This window comes from Budorcas taxicolor, chromosome 2 (assembly GCF_023091745.1).
Source record: "Budorcas taxicolor isolate Tak-1 chromosome 2, Takin1.1, whole genome shotgun sequence".
NCBI classification, from domain to species: domain Eukaryota; kingdom Metazoa; phylum Chordata; class Mammalia; order Artiodactyla; family Bovidae; genus Budorcas; species Budorcas taxicolor.
Window position 1 is genome coordinate 164,995,984 of NC_068911.1, and position 16,145 is coordinate 165,012,128.

The following is a 16,145-nucleotide window of genomic DNA, read 5'->3' on the forward strand; positions in this document are numbered from 1 at the left end:
TCTGACGCTGGGCAGAAGGCCTCAGTCCCTCTCCAAGTGGGCCTCTGCAGAGTGCTGCTTGAGTGCCCTTGTGACATAGTGGCTGACTCACTCCAAAGGAGGTCATCCAAAAGACTAAGATGAAGTGCTGTGCCCTTTATGATCCAGCCTCGGGAATCCCATGCTGCCACTTCCCCGGGGTAGCCCTGACCATGGAGAGGGTGGTGGGTGAACAAGGACACGTGTAAACAAGGAGGCCATGGTGGCGTCTGGCTGCCCTGGGTAAGCCACTCAGCCTCTCAAGCTGTGAAGTGAGAACAGCTTCAGCTCCCTCAAGGGCTGGTCTTGAGGGTCAAGTGAAACGGGGCTTCTGAAGGGCACTGACCGCTTGTAGCCCTGGTTGACACTGTCTTTGGTCACATCCCCTCAGGCTGCCAGGAAATCGCAGAGGAGTTCCGTGCCCAGGAGATTGACGGGCAAGCTCTGCTGCTGCTCAAGGAGGACCACCTGATGAGTGCCATGAACATCAAGTTGGGGCCCGCCCTCAAGATCTACGCACGCATCAGCATGCTCAAGGACTCCTAGGGCTGGCCGGGCGCCCGGGCTCCTCCTCCCGACTGAGCAGAGCCGGCGGACACTCCTGGGGGCCCAGAGCAGGGCCGGTCAAGGGAAGGGCCCCCGCTGTGGGGCGTGGCTGGGGAGGAGGTCTCGGGACCTCCTTGGTGGCTCTCAGGGGCCTTTCTTTCTGTGGGAGGGGCAGAGAGGTAGGTGGCACAGAAGATGGGGCTTTATGCTTGTAAATATTGATAGCACTGGCTTCCTCCAAAGTCCCACGACTCTAGCCCCGCTTCTCTTCCCTCTTTCTGTCCCCCATTTTCCAGGGGGTATGTGGTCAGGGCTCCCAACCTGAGTTGGGTCACTTCCCAGGGCAGCCATCGGGCCTGGAGAGAGGCCTCGGAAGCCCTCACCTGCCTTCCTCCTCTTCTTTCTCGGGGCCCAGCTCGCTCTTCCGTTTGCCAGCTTCTCCCACTTCAGCCTGTTACTGAAGCCACCAGAAGGGTTCTCCCCCCTCATCCTTGCAGGTGGAGGGAGAGAAGCTGGGCCCGGTTTGGCCACACCTGCTGGTACAGACGCCTTAACGCTGTGTGTGTGACTGTGTGACTGTGTGGGAGCCTGGACTGACTGACGGGCCGAGAGCCCCCCCCCCCCCCCCCCGCCCCGGCATCTCCAGGTGTTTTGTAGCAAACAGCCACTTAGTGCTTTGTCCTGGACTCCGCTCAGCCTCGGGATGGGGAACAGGAAAAAGGGCTGCCTCGGTGCAGAGGCAGGATCAGAAAGCCATGCAGCTTAGCAGGAGATTTTCCTTTCCGGATTGTCGTGGTGTCTCTGCAGCCCTTTCCTGCACTGTGACGCCCCCCGCCCCGACTGCCCTGCTGTGTCACAGACGGCATTAAGGAAGCTGCCAGGGGGCTGGGCCAAGCTGCGCCTCCTGGTCTTCCCTGTCCACCCACCCTGAGAGCCCAGGGGTGGGGCCCAGAGAACATCCAAGGGCGGAAGAGCTGGAGTGACCGCTGAGGTGAAGAAGGCAGCCTTCAGCCTCGGCTCCCACACTTCTTTGCCTCTGGAACTTGCTGGCAGCAGTGTGAGCTGCCCATGGAGGAGGTGGGGCAGGAAGGGCGAGGGCCAGCCTCTGACCTGCCCTGCACGCTGCAGGCTTCCGGGGAAGAGTTGGACTCTCCCCAGGGGAGGGTGGGTGCCCTTCTCAGTTCGTGCTATTCCCCACTCACACCCCCAGGCAGGGTTGGAAATGAAGGACTTTTTTAACCTTTTTTGTTTTTTAAAAATAAATCCGTAAAATCCATTCCCTCTGTGCCTTTCTCCCCTGAGGATGCCTTTCTGTGATCCTGAAGAGCTACTTTTCACCTGCAAGGAGAGGGTGGGTCCCTGGGCTGGTGGGGGACGACCACCTTAACTGGTCAGCATATCCACGCTTTGCCGCGTCATTTGAGGGCACACTCAGCCCCAGTTCAGATCCTACCTGTCCTTCACAGGTATTCCTTGGGAGTGCAAGGGTCCAGGGCCCCTTCAGCTCTGCCCCTGGAGAGACAGGACGCTGTTTGTCAGGAGTACCTGGCACACCGGAGGCAGAGCCCAGGGCTCCCCGCCCTCACACGCACCTGTGGTGGGTGCGGCTCCATGCCCAGCACTTCCCTTGGGGTAACTGCCTCACTTGGCAGCTGAGCATACTTTGGATGCTGGAATAGCAAACTATTAGGAGAGTCTCTGCCTCAGGAGGCGATTGCCTAAGCCTCAAATAAAGAAGGGGCCTTCCAAGCACAGGCCGCTCGTGCACTTAATTAGTCTGTAACAGAGGGCCCAGGGAGATTGATTGGCAGGGACCTTTTAAGAGCCGATACCCACATCTTGATGACAACTGCGGAAAACCTTTAAGATGTAACTGCTTCCTGGAGGAAGAGGAGAAACAACTGACTAGTTGACCACCCCCAGGACGGAGCTAGGACTTGGGGAGTCTGGTCTTCAGAAGGTCGAGAATGGCTAGCCGGACGGGCCAGCATGGGACCCTGGGCTGAGGGGGAGTGGGGAGGGTCCCCCAGGAAGACCCCCGTGTTGCCCACCCCACTCCAGGGTAGGGGAGTGGGCCACTGTGGCCCGTGAAGCTTACCTCGACCTTTCACTTTCTGGAGGACAAAGCCAGGCCCAGCCGGAGTCTGTCCTTGTATGTGAGGTGGGGGAGGGAGCTGAAACTCCTGAAAGAGGATAGGGTGGATCTGCAGGGCTGACTGACAGGTAAACACACGCCTGCTGTCGCTTCACTCTGGGTGGAAGGCCTCGGTCTGAAGGGAGCTTCCTTCAACATATATTCGCTCCTGATGTTAATGCCTTAGAATTTTGCAGAACTTGATCGTGACCGACAGTTTGTTCCCCACCCTCATATATGTACTGAGATGTATGTAACTGAAGCAAAACAGAATAATACCTACCCTGATATATAATACATTCTGACAATTTTCAGCTCATGTTCATAGTTTTAAAATCTTGGTCATGATCTATGAGATTGAGTTCTGATGAATCATATTCTGCACTTGAAAAAAAAACTGCCTGGTGTAAAACTTTCCAGAACCTTTCCACCTTACAATCTTGTGTTGCTCTTTCCCTATTCTGGCTGACTGGTATGCACACAGTTTTACTGAAGAGGTCAAGGGCTCCTGGAGGTGAACTGTGCAAAGTCCCAATCAGGTACCCTTGAGTTGTAGCTGGAACTCTGCAGAACAGGGTTCTCTCTGGGTGGCAAACACCACAGAGGACCTGAAGAGGGGCACAAGGACCCGGCCCCCCTCCCCCTAGGGGAGGAAAAAGCCTTGGGACAACATGGCTCGGTGCCTCTGGCCAACCAGAGCCACCGTACTCAGATCCACCCTCTTCCAGGTGATTGATTGGCCCTGGGGTGGGGGGTCCTCTCCGGGCAGTTCATCCCACTTGGTCCTGGGGGCATGGCTTCTGACACAAGGCCTGGAACGGCTTTGTTCCAGTCACCAGGTCATTTCTTCCCTGGCTCTCGGCTGAGGTGGTTCTTGGCTGTCCCACCTGCTCCTTGACATGGCTTTCAGGGAAGGACCCAGGTGAGTGGGGACGCTGCTAGTGTCTGGGGGAAGATGGGGCATGACAACTGTCCTGAGAGGAGTCCAGTCTGGTAGCCGAAACAGTCGAGGAGGCACCAAGGCTGACCCGCTGAGAACGAGCTGAGCCCTAGAGGTCCTTGGGGGAAAGTGGCTGGAGGGGCATCGCCATGGGGTATAGATGGTCAAGGACATGAATGGGGCGGTGGGGGAAGACAGCATCCTGGGAGATCTCGTATCCTGTGAAGAGTCTGGTGACTCTCCTGCTGCCCTTGGCTCTGACCCCATGGTGAACAGAGAACAGACTGGGGCGCACATTCCACTGAAACGGAGCTCTCTCTTCCCACTGGGAGTGGCTGTCCAGGCCTGCAAAGGCATTCCCACTCAGGAACGAACAACTGACCTTTAACCACCTGAAAGTGAGAAGGGTTCAGGAGCCAGTGCGAGGCGGCCTTGAGAGACGGCCTCCTGCAGGTGGGAGCTGGCTGGGGGGGTCCTTTTAAATCTGAGCAAGGAACTGGGAACAGTGGGTCAAGCAGATGCCTCTGTGGACTAGGGTTCCCAGGCCGGCACATGGGAGGAGGGATTGGCAGGGCCTGGTGGGTGCTCGTTGAAGGCCTAGGTGTCAGAACCCTCCCAGGACTGACGGTTAGAGCCCACCTGGACCACCTGGGGATGGCTCTGCCTGGCTGCCCTGGATGGAGGGACTGGCCAGGAGCATGGGATGGCAGAGAAGGCTCTGCTCCAGCATCTCCTGCCCTTGCCCACCCACCCCCTGGTGTCCCTCCAGGGGGCAGTCTCGTTTCCAAGAGCAACTGTAAAATAGCTCCATAATGTTTATATTGATTACATATTGAAAGGATATATTGGATTAAATTATTAAAACTTCAGTTCTTTCCACTCTCTCAACATGGCTACTATTATTAGAAAAATTTAATTTATATTCCTGGCTCACACTATATTTCTATTGGGTAATGCTGTTCCAGATTTTCTCCTACATCTTTATAAAAGAACAGAGATGTACACATCTGTGTACATTTTATAAAAGAACACAGATGCACAGGTCCATGGGTACGGGAGCCTTCCCCTCACAGAAGTGAGGTCGGCCTCTCTGCACAGTTCTGTTACTTCCTCTTCCACTGAGTCCCTTAGGCCCTCTTTTCCAGACAGCATGTATCCACCGACCTCATCCTTTTCAACGGCCAGGCTGCTCTCCATTGCATGGGGATGCATTACTCATTCATCCTTCTCTCCACGGACCAACACTGGGGTGGTTTATCTCCATCTGCTTTTTCCAGCAATGCTAGGAGAACCACCTTGGCCTGCCGGCTGTGCAGTCTCGTTTCCAGAAGGGGAAAGTTGGGTCTGGTGTGAGTGTGTGAAATGATTTTGTAGGCTCTCTAGGCAGGACTGAGAGAGGTGGACTTCACCTTGCAGTCACTAGAGAGGCTTAAAACTGCTTGCTCTTTCTAAATGGCTCTGTATTTTTCCTTTATTAAAAGAAGCAATAAAAGCATATTAGAGACAAGTGGAAGGAAAAATAAAGGAAAAAAACCCTCCCATAACCTATTGCACAGATACTTCTTCCTTTCAGTCCTCTGGTGCATGTTTTCATTACTAGACCTGTAATCACAGTGCCCATAAATTTTAGATCTTGCTTTTTCCAATGAAGGTTTTCGTGTAAGATCTTTCCATGTGACTACAGAATCTTCATAAAAAGTTTACTTCACTGGACACTGGGGCCTTTTCCAGTTGTATCTGAGCAGCCCGCACAATGCCTTCTCCACGGGTGCTCTGCAGCCCTTGTTCAACCAAGCTCAAGTCTCCCTACGTAAAAGAAACACACACGCCTCCACCAGCCCCAATCCCTCAGCCTCTTCAGTTCCAGTCCTGTCTCTTTCCTTTTACCGTCAGACTTGTGGGAAGAGCCACCTGCACGCCCTCCATTACCGCCTCTGCTCACTCAGCCCCCTGCCCGCCCGCAGCTGTGTCCTTGGTGCTGGGCTCTGGCTCTCCTCCCTGGCTCTCCCCCTCTTCCACAGCATCCTTGCCCTCCGGGGGAATCCCAGAACTCTTTCCTGAGGCTGCCTGCCTGCCTTCTGGGGCTCCCTAACGCCTACCAGACTAGTAGACTTCATCTCCTTTGCTAGTCCCCCAGTCCTCCCCACCCTACCTCCACAGCCATTCATCACCTACTCCTCCCAACCCACTGCCAACACTGACCTGTCTTCCTGCCTCCATGCCCCCTGCCTCCCACTCCATGTCCAGGCTGGAGTATTTCTCAAATAAAAGTCTGGCTGCACCACTTTTTGAAGGGAAAACCCTGAAAAGGGCTCCCCAGGGCTTCAAGATGAAGTCCAAACCCCTTACCCTAGACTGTGGGTCCTGGGTGATCTGGTTCTGGCTTAACCCCAGCCTCACTTCTCATCACTCCCCATCCACACTCCACCCACCCCTGTGGAGGACCTACCAGTTCCACATGCTTTCTAAGCTCTCTCTCACTTCCTCACTTCTACACATTGCTGTTTCTTTTTCACGGACCTCCCTTTCCCCTCCACTGCCTTCTCTGCCTGGATAACTTCTAATCCTTCCGGTCCTAGCTTAAAGGGCACCTCCTCCAGGAAGCTTCCGTGACTTCCTCCCCATCTGTCCAGGCTCAGGTGCCATCCACTAGTTTGCCCTTAATGCTCTCTTGTATTTACACTAATCACAGCCTTTGCTATGCTGTTCCATTCCTCTCTTTGCCATCTGTCCTCTGACCCTATTCCCCTCTTTCTGGCCATCACACCTTCCTGACCCTGCTCCTGGAAGACAAAGTCAGTGTCTCGCTCACCTCTGAATCCTTGACCTAGCACAGTGCTCAGTTCTGAGCTTGTGACCACTAAGCGCAGGCTGAATGCATGAATGAGCAGAACCTAGTGAACATCTTGATGCGTAAACTTTTCCCATGCTGAAGATGGTCTCCTTTGAACAGGTTCCCAGAAGTTGCAGTGATTGGATTAAAGGGGATGACTGCTGAAAGTTTCAATTCCCACAGCTAAGGAGCTTTCCACAAAAGCTGTAGTGATTTACATCCCACTGGCAGGTGTAAGAGTGCTTATCTCGCTGTATTCTCACAGCGTGGCTATTTTCATTTCTTTTTAAAAAAGTGCTCATTTTATAGGCAAAACATCTGGCCTGGTTCTAATCTGTAAGTCTTTGATTACTAGTGAGGGTGAACATCTTTCCATATGTTTGCCTACTAAATGCATTTCCCTTTTGAGGATTTCCCTCATGCAATGTGGACACAGTTATGGCAGCTGGCATTTTATGAGCTGACTCTGGGGGCTGTTTGGGGGAGGGGGAACTGGGAGCAGGGAGGTCCTGGTGGGGATGAGCCGGCAAGGTCACTCCGGGGGTTGGGGGGATAGGTGCGGCAGAGAAGTGGGAGATCAAGGAGGCAAAGCCAACACACCCTGAGGACTCGAAACAGACAGTGGGCAAGGCAGAGGGAGGGGTCAGTGCACCCAGGTTTGGCCAACTGAACAGAAGCATGCATCCAACGGAGATGCACGGGTGAGTGTGTACATACACAACTGCAAAGGGCCTCTCTGATCTATTTACTGGATACACCTGCTGAGGAACAGTGACATGGGGCAGCAGGAAAGGCAGGGGCATGATCAGGGTCTGATCAGGCTGCCTTCTTGGAAGAGACCAGAGGAGGCAGATTTCGGAAGGACTTTATAGGGCAGGGAGGGGAGCTGGGAGTCTGTGCTGAGAACAATAGTATGAATGATAATCAACAATAGCTAAAGCTTACTGAGCTGTTACTATGCGCAAGGCCTTGTTCTAATCACTTAGCAAGCATGAGCTCAGTAGCCACCACAGCCCTCTAAGGTAGGTATTCTTATGAAGTACATGTCTAGATGAGGAGGCTCAAGTGTAGAGGCCCAGAATCTTGCCCGAGGTCAGAGAGCTAAGAAGTGGTGGCCTGGGATTCAAACCTGGGGGTCTAGCTCCAGTGGCCAGGCTCCTCCCCACAGGGGTTCAGTCTGTCTAGAGACACTGGAACCCAGCAGGGGTGAGAAGAGCTGGAGGAGACCCCCTCACCCCCTGCCGAGGAGCTTATCAAAATTCTCAATTTTCAGAGCCCTTCTGGAAAACAAGCAACTATGGACAAATCGCAAAGTCCACCTCCTTGGAGCCAGCAACGGGGTTGCTGAGCTCTGCTGGAGGGACCCCACTCCATGACTGGAGCCGCCACAGACACACAGTCCCCTGACTGCAGCCCGCCCTCCAGGAAGCCCAGCAACTCATCCCTAAGCCCCAGATGCTCTCAACTCCCAGCCACAAGCTTCCCTGCATCCCCTCGCAGACTCTTCCCTGTCCAAGTTCGATCCGACCCAGGCAAAGCACCCTAATGTTACTATCCTCCATATCTGCTGCTGGGAAAAAGCAAAAAAAAATTACAAATCTACATACTCATCAGAAATGACCTGGTTAGGCGAAGGATGCCGTCCCAATCAAAGGCATATTAAGCAGCTGGAAAAGAGGGTGAGGAAGCACTTCAAGAATGCAGATGGACATAATGGTCCATGGAAAATGCAAGGTGGAGAACAGCTTATCCCTGAGAGACCATTTGTAGGGGGGAAAGCCAAGGAAGGGATGAGGGGAAGGAGAAAGAATTTGCTACCGTATTTATATTTGCCTGTCTATGCATAGACTAGGCCCCTGCAGAGGGGACTGGGTGGCTAAGAACAGGAAAGACTGCACTATCTACCCTCTTCTGTACCTTACAATGTCTGTGCCAAATGACAGAATAATATATTCATATTAACATTAAATCACATCATTTTTCATATATAAATGTATATATGTGTGTGTATATAAATATATATATATAAATGAGTTGTTGATGCCCCTTCCAGCTCAGTTGATAAAGAATCCGCCTGCAATGTAGGAGACCCCTGTTCAATTCCTGGGTCAGGAAGATGCACTGGAGAAGGGATAGGCTACCCGTTCCAGTATTTTTGGGCTTCCCTTGTGGCTCAGCTGGTAAAGAATCCACCTACAATGCGGGAGACCTGGGTTTGATCCCTGGGTTGGAAAGATTCCCTGGAGAAAAGAAAAGGAAAATACTCCAGTACTCTGGCCTGGAGAATTCCATGGACTGTGTAGTCCATGGGGTCGCAAAGAGTCGGACACGACTGAGCGACTTTCACTTTCATTCACTTTCACTCCCCACCTCCCAGGGCCTGGAAGAAAATCTTCTGGCAGCTGATCCTACTTGCACTTGGCATCTTAGGGCTGCTCCGGTTCGGGCTTCCTGTACTCAGGTATAACCCCTTCCCCAGCCCTTGCAATGGGACCAGCAGGAGCAGGGTCCAAGTGGCCCTTTCCAAGTGCCCCCCCGAGGGATGGGGAGTGGCAGCTGTCACGGCTGCACAAGCATCCTCGGGGGCTCTCCCTCCTTGTAAGTAGCAAAGAGAGAGGGCTCCTGAGCAGGCTGGCGCCCCCCTCACTACTGCTCCCACCCCACAGGCATCTGGAAGTCCTCATCCCTATGGGTGTCTGCCCTCTGGCCAGAATGTCCCTGCTGAGAGACAACTTCACGGGTCCCCAGGATCCTGGGTGAGAAGCCACCACCTCTCCCACTCTGAGAACACCCTCACACCCTACCAAGCTCTGCCCCAGTGTCCCTGTCCTCCTCGCATCCCCAACCCTGGCAGGGCTAGGCACTCCACCCAGGGACCCCCTCAGGTAGCACGTCTCCCACTACTCTGCTGGGTCTGGGATAGAGATTTCTAGGGGCAGGGCCTGGGTGGTCCCGAGGGCCCAGGACTAGGAGGGGTGGCAGTGAGCGTTCACCCAGCGGGTGAATGGACAAACCTGTCTCTCCCTCCCTGCCCCGGCCAGGGCCCGGCCTGAAGTCCTAACCTGTACTTCCTGGGGGGCTCCCATTATTTGGGATGGCACCTTAGACCCAGACGTGGCCCAGCAAGAGGCTGTGCAGTGGAACCTCACCGTGGGTCTGACTGTCTTTGCTGTAGGCAGGTAAGGCCTGGGGAGGGAAATGGTGCCATACTAGCAGGAAGAAGTGGGGGTGCATGTGATGTAGCGAGTGGGGCACCCCATTCTCCTGGGCCATAGGATGCCAAGGAGAAGCAGAGTTAGCACCCCTTGTCCCAGACCCCCATGGCGAGGGCAGACCCCTCCTCCCTGGACACCAACGTCATGGAGTCCACCCGGCACAGGCAGCCAGGAGCTCAGAATCACAACCGAGAAGGAATCTGCCCAGGGTCTGGGGCAGATCCATCTGGAGGCCTTGGGTTTTCGGTGAGAAAATGGTCTTTTCAGGTGAGACTTGTGAGAGGAGATGACAACGACTGGGAAAACAGAGGGGCTGGCCCAGCGGCAGAAGGGCCCATGGCCAGTGGCTCAGGCACAGCACGCAACAAGGGGAAGCAGGAGGTTGGCCAAGCAATTCTGATGGCAGGAGAGGGACTGGGGAGCTGAGGGCTTTTGCAAGGGAGCGAATCTGGGCTGGGTAACGAGGGATGTGAAGAAAGGCAGATGCTGAGAATGGCAGGGTCAGCAGACCAGAGGACTCTGAGGAAGGGCTGTTGGGGGTGGTGTCACAGGACATGGGCTGGAAGGATGGGGGCTCCCAGAGTGGGACATGCGAAGGCTGCAGCTTTGGCGGGGGGCCCAGACTGATGATGACCAAGTCGAGAGAGAGGCCATGGGGGCAGCTGACTGAGTGGGGAGGGGACAGAATCAGGACAGGAGGCCAATCGAGGATATGAGGGGCCCCCAGGTATGGAGAAGGAGCCCCGAGTGGTAGGTGGAGAAGAAATCTCAGGGCACTGACTTTTTAATCTCCCCATTATGGACAGCAGGCTCTCCAAGCTGGTATTCACCTTCCAGTAGTGATGCAAAGTTCTGCCTGAGAGGAGCAATCAGATCCTACAATCTAAGGGCACAGAGAGGTAGAGTTTAAGGCAATCTAAGGAAAAGTTTCTAATAATGGAACAGGCTGCTTTGGGAAGGCAGTGAGAGCTTTGCATCCAGAAAAAGATATGCAAAAGTCTGGGGAAGGAATTCTGTCATCAGACACCCCAGACAACTGCTCAAGTTTCCTCCAAATTTGTCCCCCACAGTCTGGAAGGGAGAGAAAGTCAGGAGGGGCCCTGGAAGGCCATGGATCAAACAGGACAAGGGCTGACCAGGGAGCCAGGCGGGCAGAACTGAGGCCTCTCCAGGACCTTGGTGCCCCCACTTCTGTTCTGGATGCTGAGTAAGGGGTTTCTCCACCAGCCTTCATAACTCAGTTGGTAAAGAATCCGCCTGCAAAGCAGGAGACCCTGGTTCAATTCCTGGGTCGGGAAAATCTGCTGGAGGAGGGATAGGCTACTCACTCCAGTATTCTTGGGTTTCCTTTGTGGCTCAGGTGGTAAAGAATCTGTCTGCAGTGCGGGAGACCTGGGTTCGATCCCTGGGTTGGGAAAATCCCCTGGAGAAGGGAAAGGCTATCCACTCCAGTATTCTGGCCTGGAGAAAATTCCACGGACTGTACAGTCCATGTGGTTGCAAACAGTCGACACAACTGTACCGATTTTCACTTTCACTTTCACTTTCCACCAGCTTGAGGGACCCAGAGTCTCTGGGACCAGAAGTTTCAGGGTCCTAAGTTCCAAGGTTCTATAAACCCAACATAGGACGCTGAGGCTTCTAAGGTCTCTAACTCCAGCTTCTCCCAGTTCCACCCAGAACAGAGCAAGTGCAGGTAAGGATACAGGCTCTAATGCCAGGCTGGGTTCAAATCCTGGTTTCACACTTATCAACTGTGTGTAGACTTGGACAAGTTAATAAAGCTCTTTGTGACTCAGCTTCCTCACCTGAGATAAAGATAATAATGGTGAAGATTAAATGAGATAATGCACATTACTTTGAAAACTGTCTGCCACACGATTAATGTTCTAAAATATCAGGCATTATTACTATTATTTTATGACCCCAGGATTCCAAGGTGTATTTATAGAAAGTTACTAGTATTGCAAACATCCCACTTACCTAGGTTTGTGGTTTGTCACCACAAACTCAATGACAGAAGAGAATTCATTATTACCATTGCTCACGGTCTTGTGGCTCAGGAATTCCGACAGGGCTCAGCAGATGGGGCCCCTCCCTGCTCCCAAACGTTTGGCTCCCCACCGGGCCAGTAGCCTGCGGAAAACCAGGGAGCGCTTTTCTCCGTGGCTAGCTCAGGCTCTCACTTTGTGGCAGCCTCAGAGTGCTTAAGCAAAGGGCCAGAGCTCTAAAGAGACAAAGGGTAACGAGCCAGTCCTCCCAAGGACCAGAACACTGTCCCTTCCTTGGGACTCTACTGACCTACGCGGTCAGCGAGTGCCATGTTCAAGGGCAGGGACACAGAGCCCCTGTGGGCAGGGACGGCAAACAATGGGCAATGATTTTTAATTCACCTCGGACGACTCGGGCTGAATAGTTCTGGAGTTCCGGGGCCTGGGGTTGTAGGGTCCCAGGAAGGACATGGGGAGGGCTGGTAAGCCGGAAGACTCCTCGGACTCTGCAGGGCGCAGCGGCCGGGCTGATTTGGCCCGGCCCCGCCCCGCCCGGCAGGTACCTGGAGAAGTACCTGGAGCGCTTCCTGGAGACGGCCGAGCAGCACTTCATGGTGGGCCAGCGCGTGGTGTATTACGTGTTCACCGAGCGTCCGGCCGCGGTGCCCCGCGTGCAGCTGGGCCCGGGCCGCCGGCTGCGCGTGGAGCGCGTGGCACGCGAGCGCCGCCGGCAGGACGTGTCCATGGCGCGCATGCGCGCGCTGCACGCGGCGCTGGGCGCCCGTCTGGGCCGCGAGGCGCGCTTCGTGCTCTGCATGGACGTGGACCAGCACTTCAGCGGCGCCTTCGGGCCCGAGGCGCTGGCCGAGTCGGTGGCGCAGCTGCACGCCTGGCACTACCGCTGGCCCCGGCGGCTGCTGCCCTTCGAGCGCGACGCGCGCTCGGCCGCCGCGCTGGGCCCCGGGGAGGGCGACTTCTACTACCACGCGGCCGTGTTCGGGGGCAGCGTGGCGGCCTTGCGGCGGCTGACGGCGCAGTGCGCGCGGGGCCTGCGGCGGGACCGCGCGCGCGGCCTGGAGGCGCGCTGGCACGACGAGAGCCACCTCAACAAGTTCTTCTGGCTGCACAAGCCCGCCAAGCTGCTGTCGCCCGAGTTCTGCTGGAGCCCCGAGATAGGCCGCCGGGCCGAGATCCGCCGCCCGCGCCTGCTCTGGGCGCCCAAGGAGTATGCTTTGCTGCGTAGCTAGCGGTGCCCTGCGCCCCGGAGGTCCCAGATGCCGGCGGGCCCCTTCTGGAAGGGATGTGGAGCTGGAGGGGACAGAAACACTGCATGAAAACCTGCCTGGCTGCGGGGATGGGGGGGCGGGGGATTGGAGAGAGGCCTGGCCTTGGGGAAGTGCCTCTCCGAGGCGGGCGGTCCATCCCTTCCCCAACTTTGTACAACAACCCAGGCACCACCAGCTGCCTGGAAACCTTTCACTTCTGACCTTATTGAGTTCAGCAGAGGCCCCACTCCCGAAGAGATGTTTTAGCCCCTTCCTCATAACCCCCACTTAAAAAAAAAAAAAAAAAGTGGGACTGAGGCCCAAAAAGGGAACGTAACTGTCTAAGGACCCAGAGCATCTGTGAGTCAGTCAGTGAGGTCAGCAGCTGGAATGTCAGGACGGCCCGCAGGCCAAATAGCTGCCGCTGGGCAGGAGCCCCAGATGGAGAAACACAGTGGCATCCGGTTCACCTCCCCCGCTCTCGGCAGGGTTTGTACATATTTAAGCAATACAATAATAAAAGACATTATTCCACAGTGTCCTTGTGGCCCTTTCTCCTGGAGAATCCAAATCCATAAAAATAACATTTCCTCGCCATGGGACCCACGGCTGTTTAGCCATAGTGTCTGGGAGATAAATTTCCTTATCCGTGGCTGCTCTCCAGACTCTTCATCCTCAATAGAGAAAGATGCAGGTTCCGAATGGGAGCATGATGTCATCAGGCCTTCCAGGAAAGGTGGTTCCCTCCGGGAAATAGCTGCAGAGTTGGGGAAGTTATCTGCTGGAAGTCCCTGAGATATTGTCTTAACAGCTGAAAACTAGAGGCCCAGAGAGGGTGAGATTTCTCTCTGGGTCTCCTGAACCATGGCTGTAGTGTTCTCCTAGACCTTTAATTTTTAACAGCCTCCACTGTTTCCAGGTGGGACAACAGTTCTGTAAGCCAACTCTGATGGCTTTTATACACTAACCGTTTTTTCACACCATTTTTACAAACATTTTATCAACACGGTTGATGATGATCTACTCTCTCCAAAGCAGTTCCTAGGTCCCAGTGTCTCCTGCCTAAACTAGATTAGCAGAACCCAGGAGGCCTTTTGGACTCTGGGTTAGAGCTAAGAACAGGCCAGGTGTGCCCGAGAACAGGTTATGACTTGATGACTATAAGCTGACATCCCTTCCTCTGGTGGGAGACTGTCCCCCTTACCCTGCAGCATTCACTAAAAGCCACACAGACCGACTCCTCGGCCAGCAGAGACCGGAGTTCTGGCCAGTAAGACCTGGTTAGGAATCAACTCCCTTTCTGACTCTGTGCATGGCTGTGGACTAGATCCTCAACCTTTGTTGAGCCTGTTTTCTCATATGTAAAGTGGGGATGCCAGTCACCCTCTGTGCAGGTGTTGTGACACTCCAGAAAATAACTTGCCTTCTCCCTCTCCTTGCCTGTCTCTTCTCCAGCAAGTTCAAGGGGTGCAGAGGAGTCAGCAAAGGCCAGCCATTTCATGTTTTAAAGAGGAAGTGATGGCAGGAGTCAGGGGTTTTCTGCAGCTGGGCTGGAGCAGCCTCCTGCGGTGGGTTGAGATCTTTCTGAGGAGGGGGAGGGGTCAAGGAAGCTGCAGGGGAACAGAGTGGATGATCACTTGGCCCAGAGGCCCACCATGGGGGTGGGGCTGTAGAGCCAGGATAAGCTTCTGCAGCTCCTTCAGGATCCCTGTCAATCATTGTTCTCAGCACCCATCCTGCGACCCTCAAGGACCTAATAAGCTCCTGAGAGCTTCCAGGTGAGCCAGTGAAAATCAGACTCCCAGTCCCCCTAGTGTCACTGGTACATGCAAAATCTTCACCTGTCCAGCCATCCCTAGTGCGATGCCAGCTCAGATGTCCAAATCCCCAAACTTCGACAGCCCTCTGTAATCAGAGTTCACTGATCATAAAGGACATAGATTCATCAAGGATACATCAAATAATAACAACAATTACATTTATTGGGTACTTACTGTGTGCCAGGCACAGTTCTAAGCCTAATACCTATTGATTCATTCAATTCGCATATCCATCCTATAAATTACTATTATTTTCCTCATATTACCCATGAGAAAATCGGGCACAGAGAGGTTAACTAACTTACCTGCTGCTACACCATTCCATTCAGTTCAGTTGCTCAGTCATGTCTGACTCTTTGCGACCCCGTGAACTGCAGCACGCCAGGCCTCCCTGTCCATCACCAACTCCTGGAGTTCACCCAAACTCGTGTGCATCAAGTCAGTGATGCCATCCAGCCATCTCATCCTCTGTCATCTCCCTTCTCCTCCTGCCCCCAATCCTTTCCAGCATCAGGGTCTTTTCCAATGAGTCAACTCTTCGTATGAGGTGGCCAGAGTATTGGAGTTTCAGCCTCAGCATCAGTCCTTCCAATGAACACCCAGGACTGGTCTCCTTTAGGATGGACTGGTTGGATCTCCTTGCAGTCCAAGGGACTCTCAAGAGTCTTCTCCAGCACCACAGTTCAAAACCATCAATTCTTCGGTGCTCAGCTTTCTTTATAGTCCAACTCTCACATCCATACATGACCACTGGAAAAATCATAGCCTTGACTAGACGGACCTTTGTTGGCAAAGTAATATCTCTGCTTTTTAATATACTATCTAGGTTGGTCATAACTTTCCTTCCAAGGAGTAAGCATCTTTTAATTTCCTGGCTGCAGAAAATCACCATCTGCAGTGATTTTGGAGCCCAAAAATATAAAGTCTGACACTGTTTCCCCATCTATTTACCATGAAGTGATGGGACCAGATGCCATGATCTTAGTTTTGTTGAGCTTTAAGTCAACTTTTTCACTCTCCACTTTCACTTTCATCAAGAAGCTTTTTAGTTCCTCTTCACTTTCTGCCATAATGATAGTGTCATCTGCATATCTGAGGTTATTGATATATCTCCCGGCAATCTTGATTCCAGCTTGTGCTTCTTCCAGCCCAGCGTTTTCTCATGATGTATTCTGCATATAAGTTAAATAAGCAGAGTGACAATATACAGCCTTGACATACTCGTTTTCCTATTTGGAACTAGTCTGTTGTTCCATATCCAGTTCTAACTGTTGCTTCCTGACCTGCATATAGGTTTCTCAAGAGGCAGGTTAGGTGGTCTGGTATTCCCATCTCTTGAAGAATTTTCCACAGTTTGTTGTGATCCACACAGTCAAAGGCTTT

At 53.6% G+C, this 16,145-nt stretch overlaps 2 protein-coding genes across 2 annotated transcripts in view; both read left to right on the plus strand.

The window, feature by feature from the left end:
• Positions 1-1,834, plus strand: part of PHC2 (polyhomeotic homolog 2) — a 48,905-nt gene extending 47,071 nt beyond the window's left edge. The window contains exon 14 of the mRNA XM_052635628.1: positions 410-1,834. Within this exon, the coding sequence (XP_052491588.1) occupies positions 410-564 (155 nt within the window). The 3' untranslated portion in view covers positions 565-1,834. The remainder of the gene's footprint in view (positions 1-409) is intronic.
• Positions 1,835-3,597: 1,763 nt separating this feature from the next.
• On the plus strand, positions 3,598-12,924 carry A3GALT2 (alpha 1,3-galactosyltransferase 2). The gene is made up of 5 exons (XM_052635646.1): positions 3,598-3,620; positions 8,849-8,932; positions 9,138-9,227; positions 9,513-9,650; positions 12,237-12,924. Exons 1-5 carry the CDS (start codon positions 3,598-3,600, stop codon positions 12,922-12,924), a joined length of 1,023 nt encoding a protein of 340 aa, XP_052491606.1.
• Positions 12,925-16,145: the final 3,221 nt, after the last annotated feature.

What these genes read in the sequence shown, in the direction of transcription:
- A3GALT2 (XM_052635646.1), top strand. Translation starts at nt 3,598, where the DNA reads ATGGCTTTCAGGGAAGGACCCAG. An exon ending in GCTTTCAGGGAAGGACCCAG is followed by an intron (nt 3,621 to 8,848) that starts GTGAGTGGGGAC and finishes CCCACCTCCCAG; the next exon opens with GGCCTGGAAGAAAATCTTCT. An exon ending in TTCGGGCTTCCTGTACTCAG is followed by an intron (nt 8,933 to 9,137) that starts GTATAACCCCTT and finishes CCCACCCCACAG; the next exon opens with GCATCTGGAAGTCCTCATCC.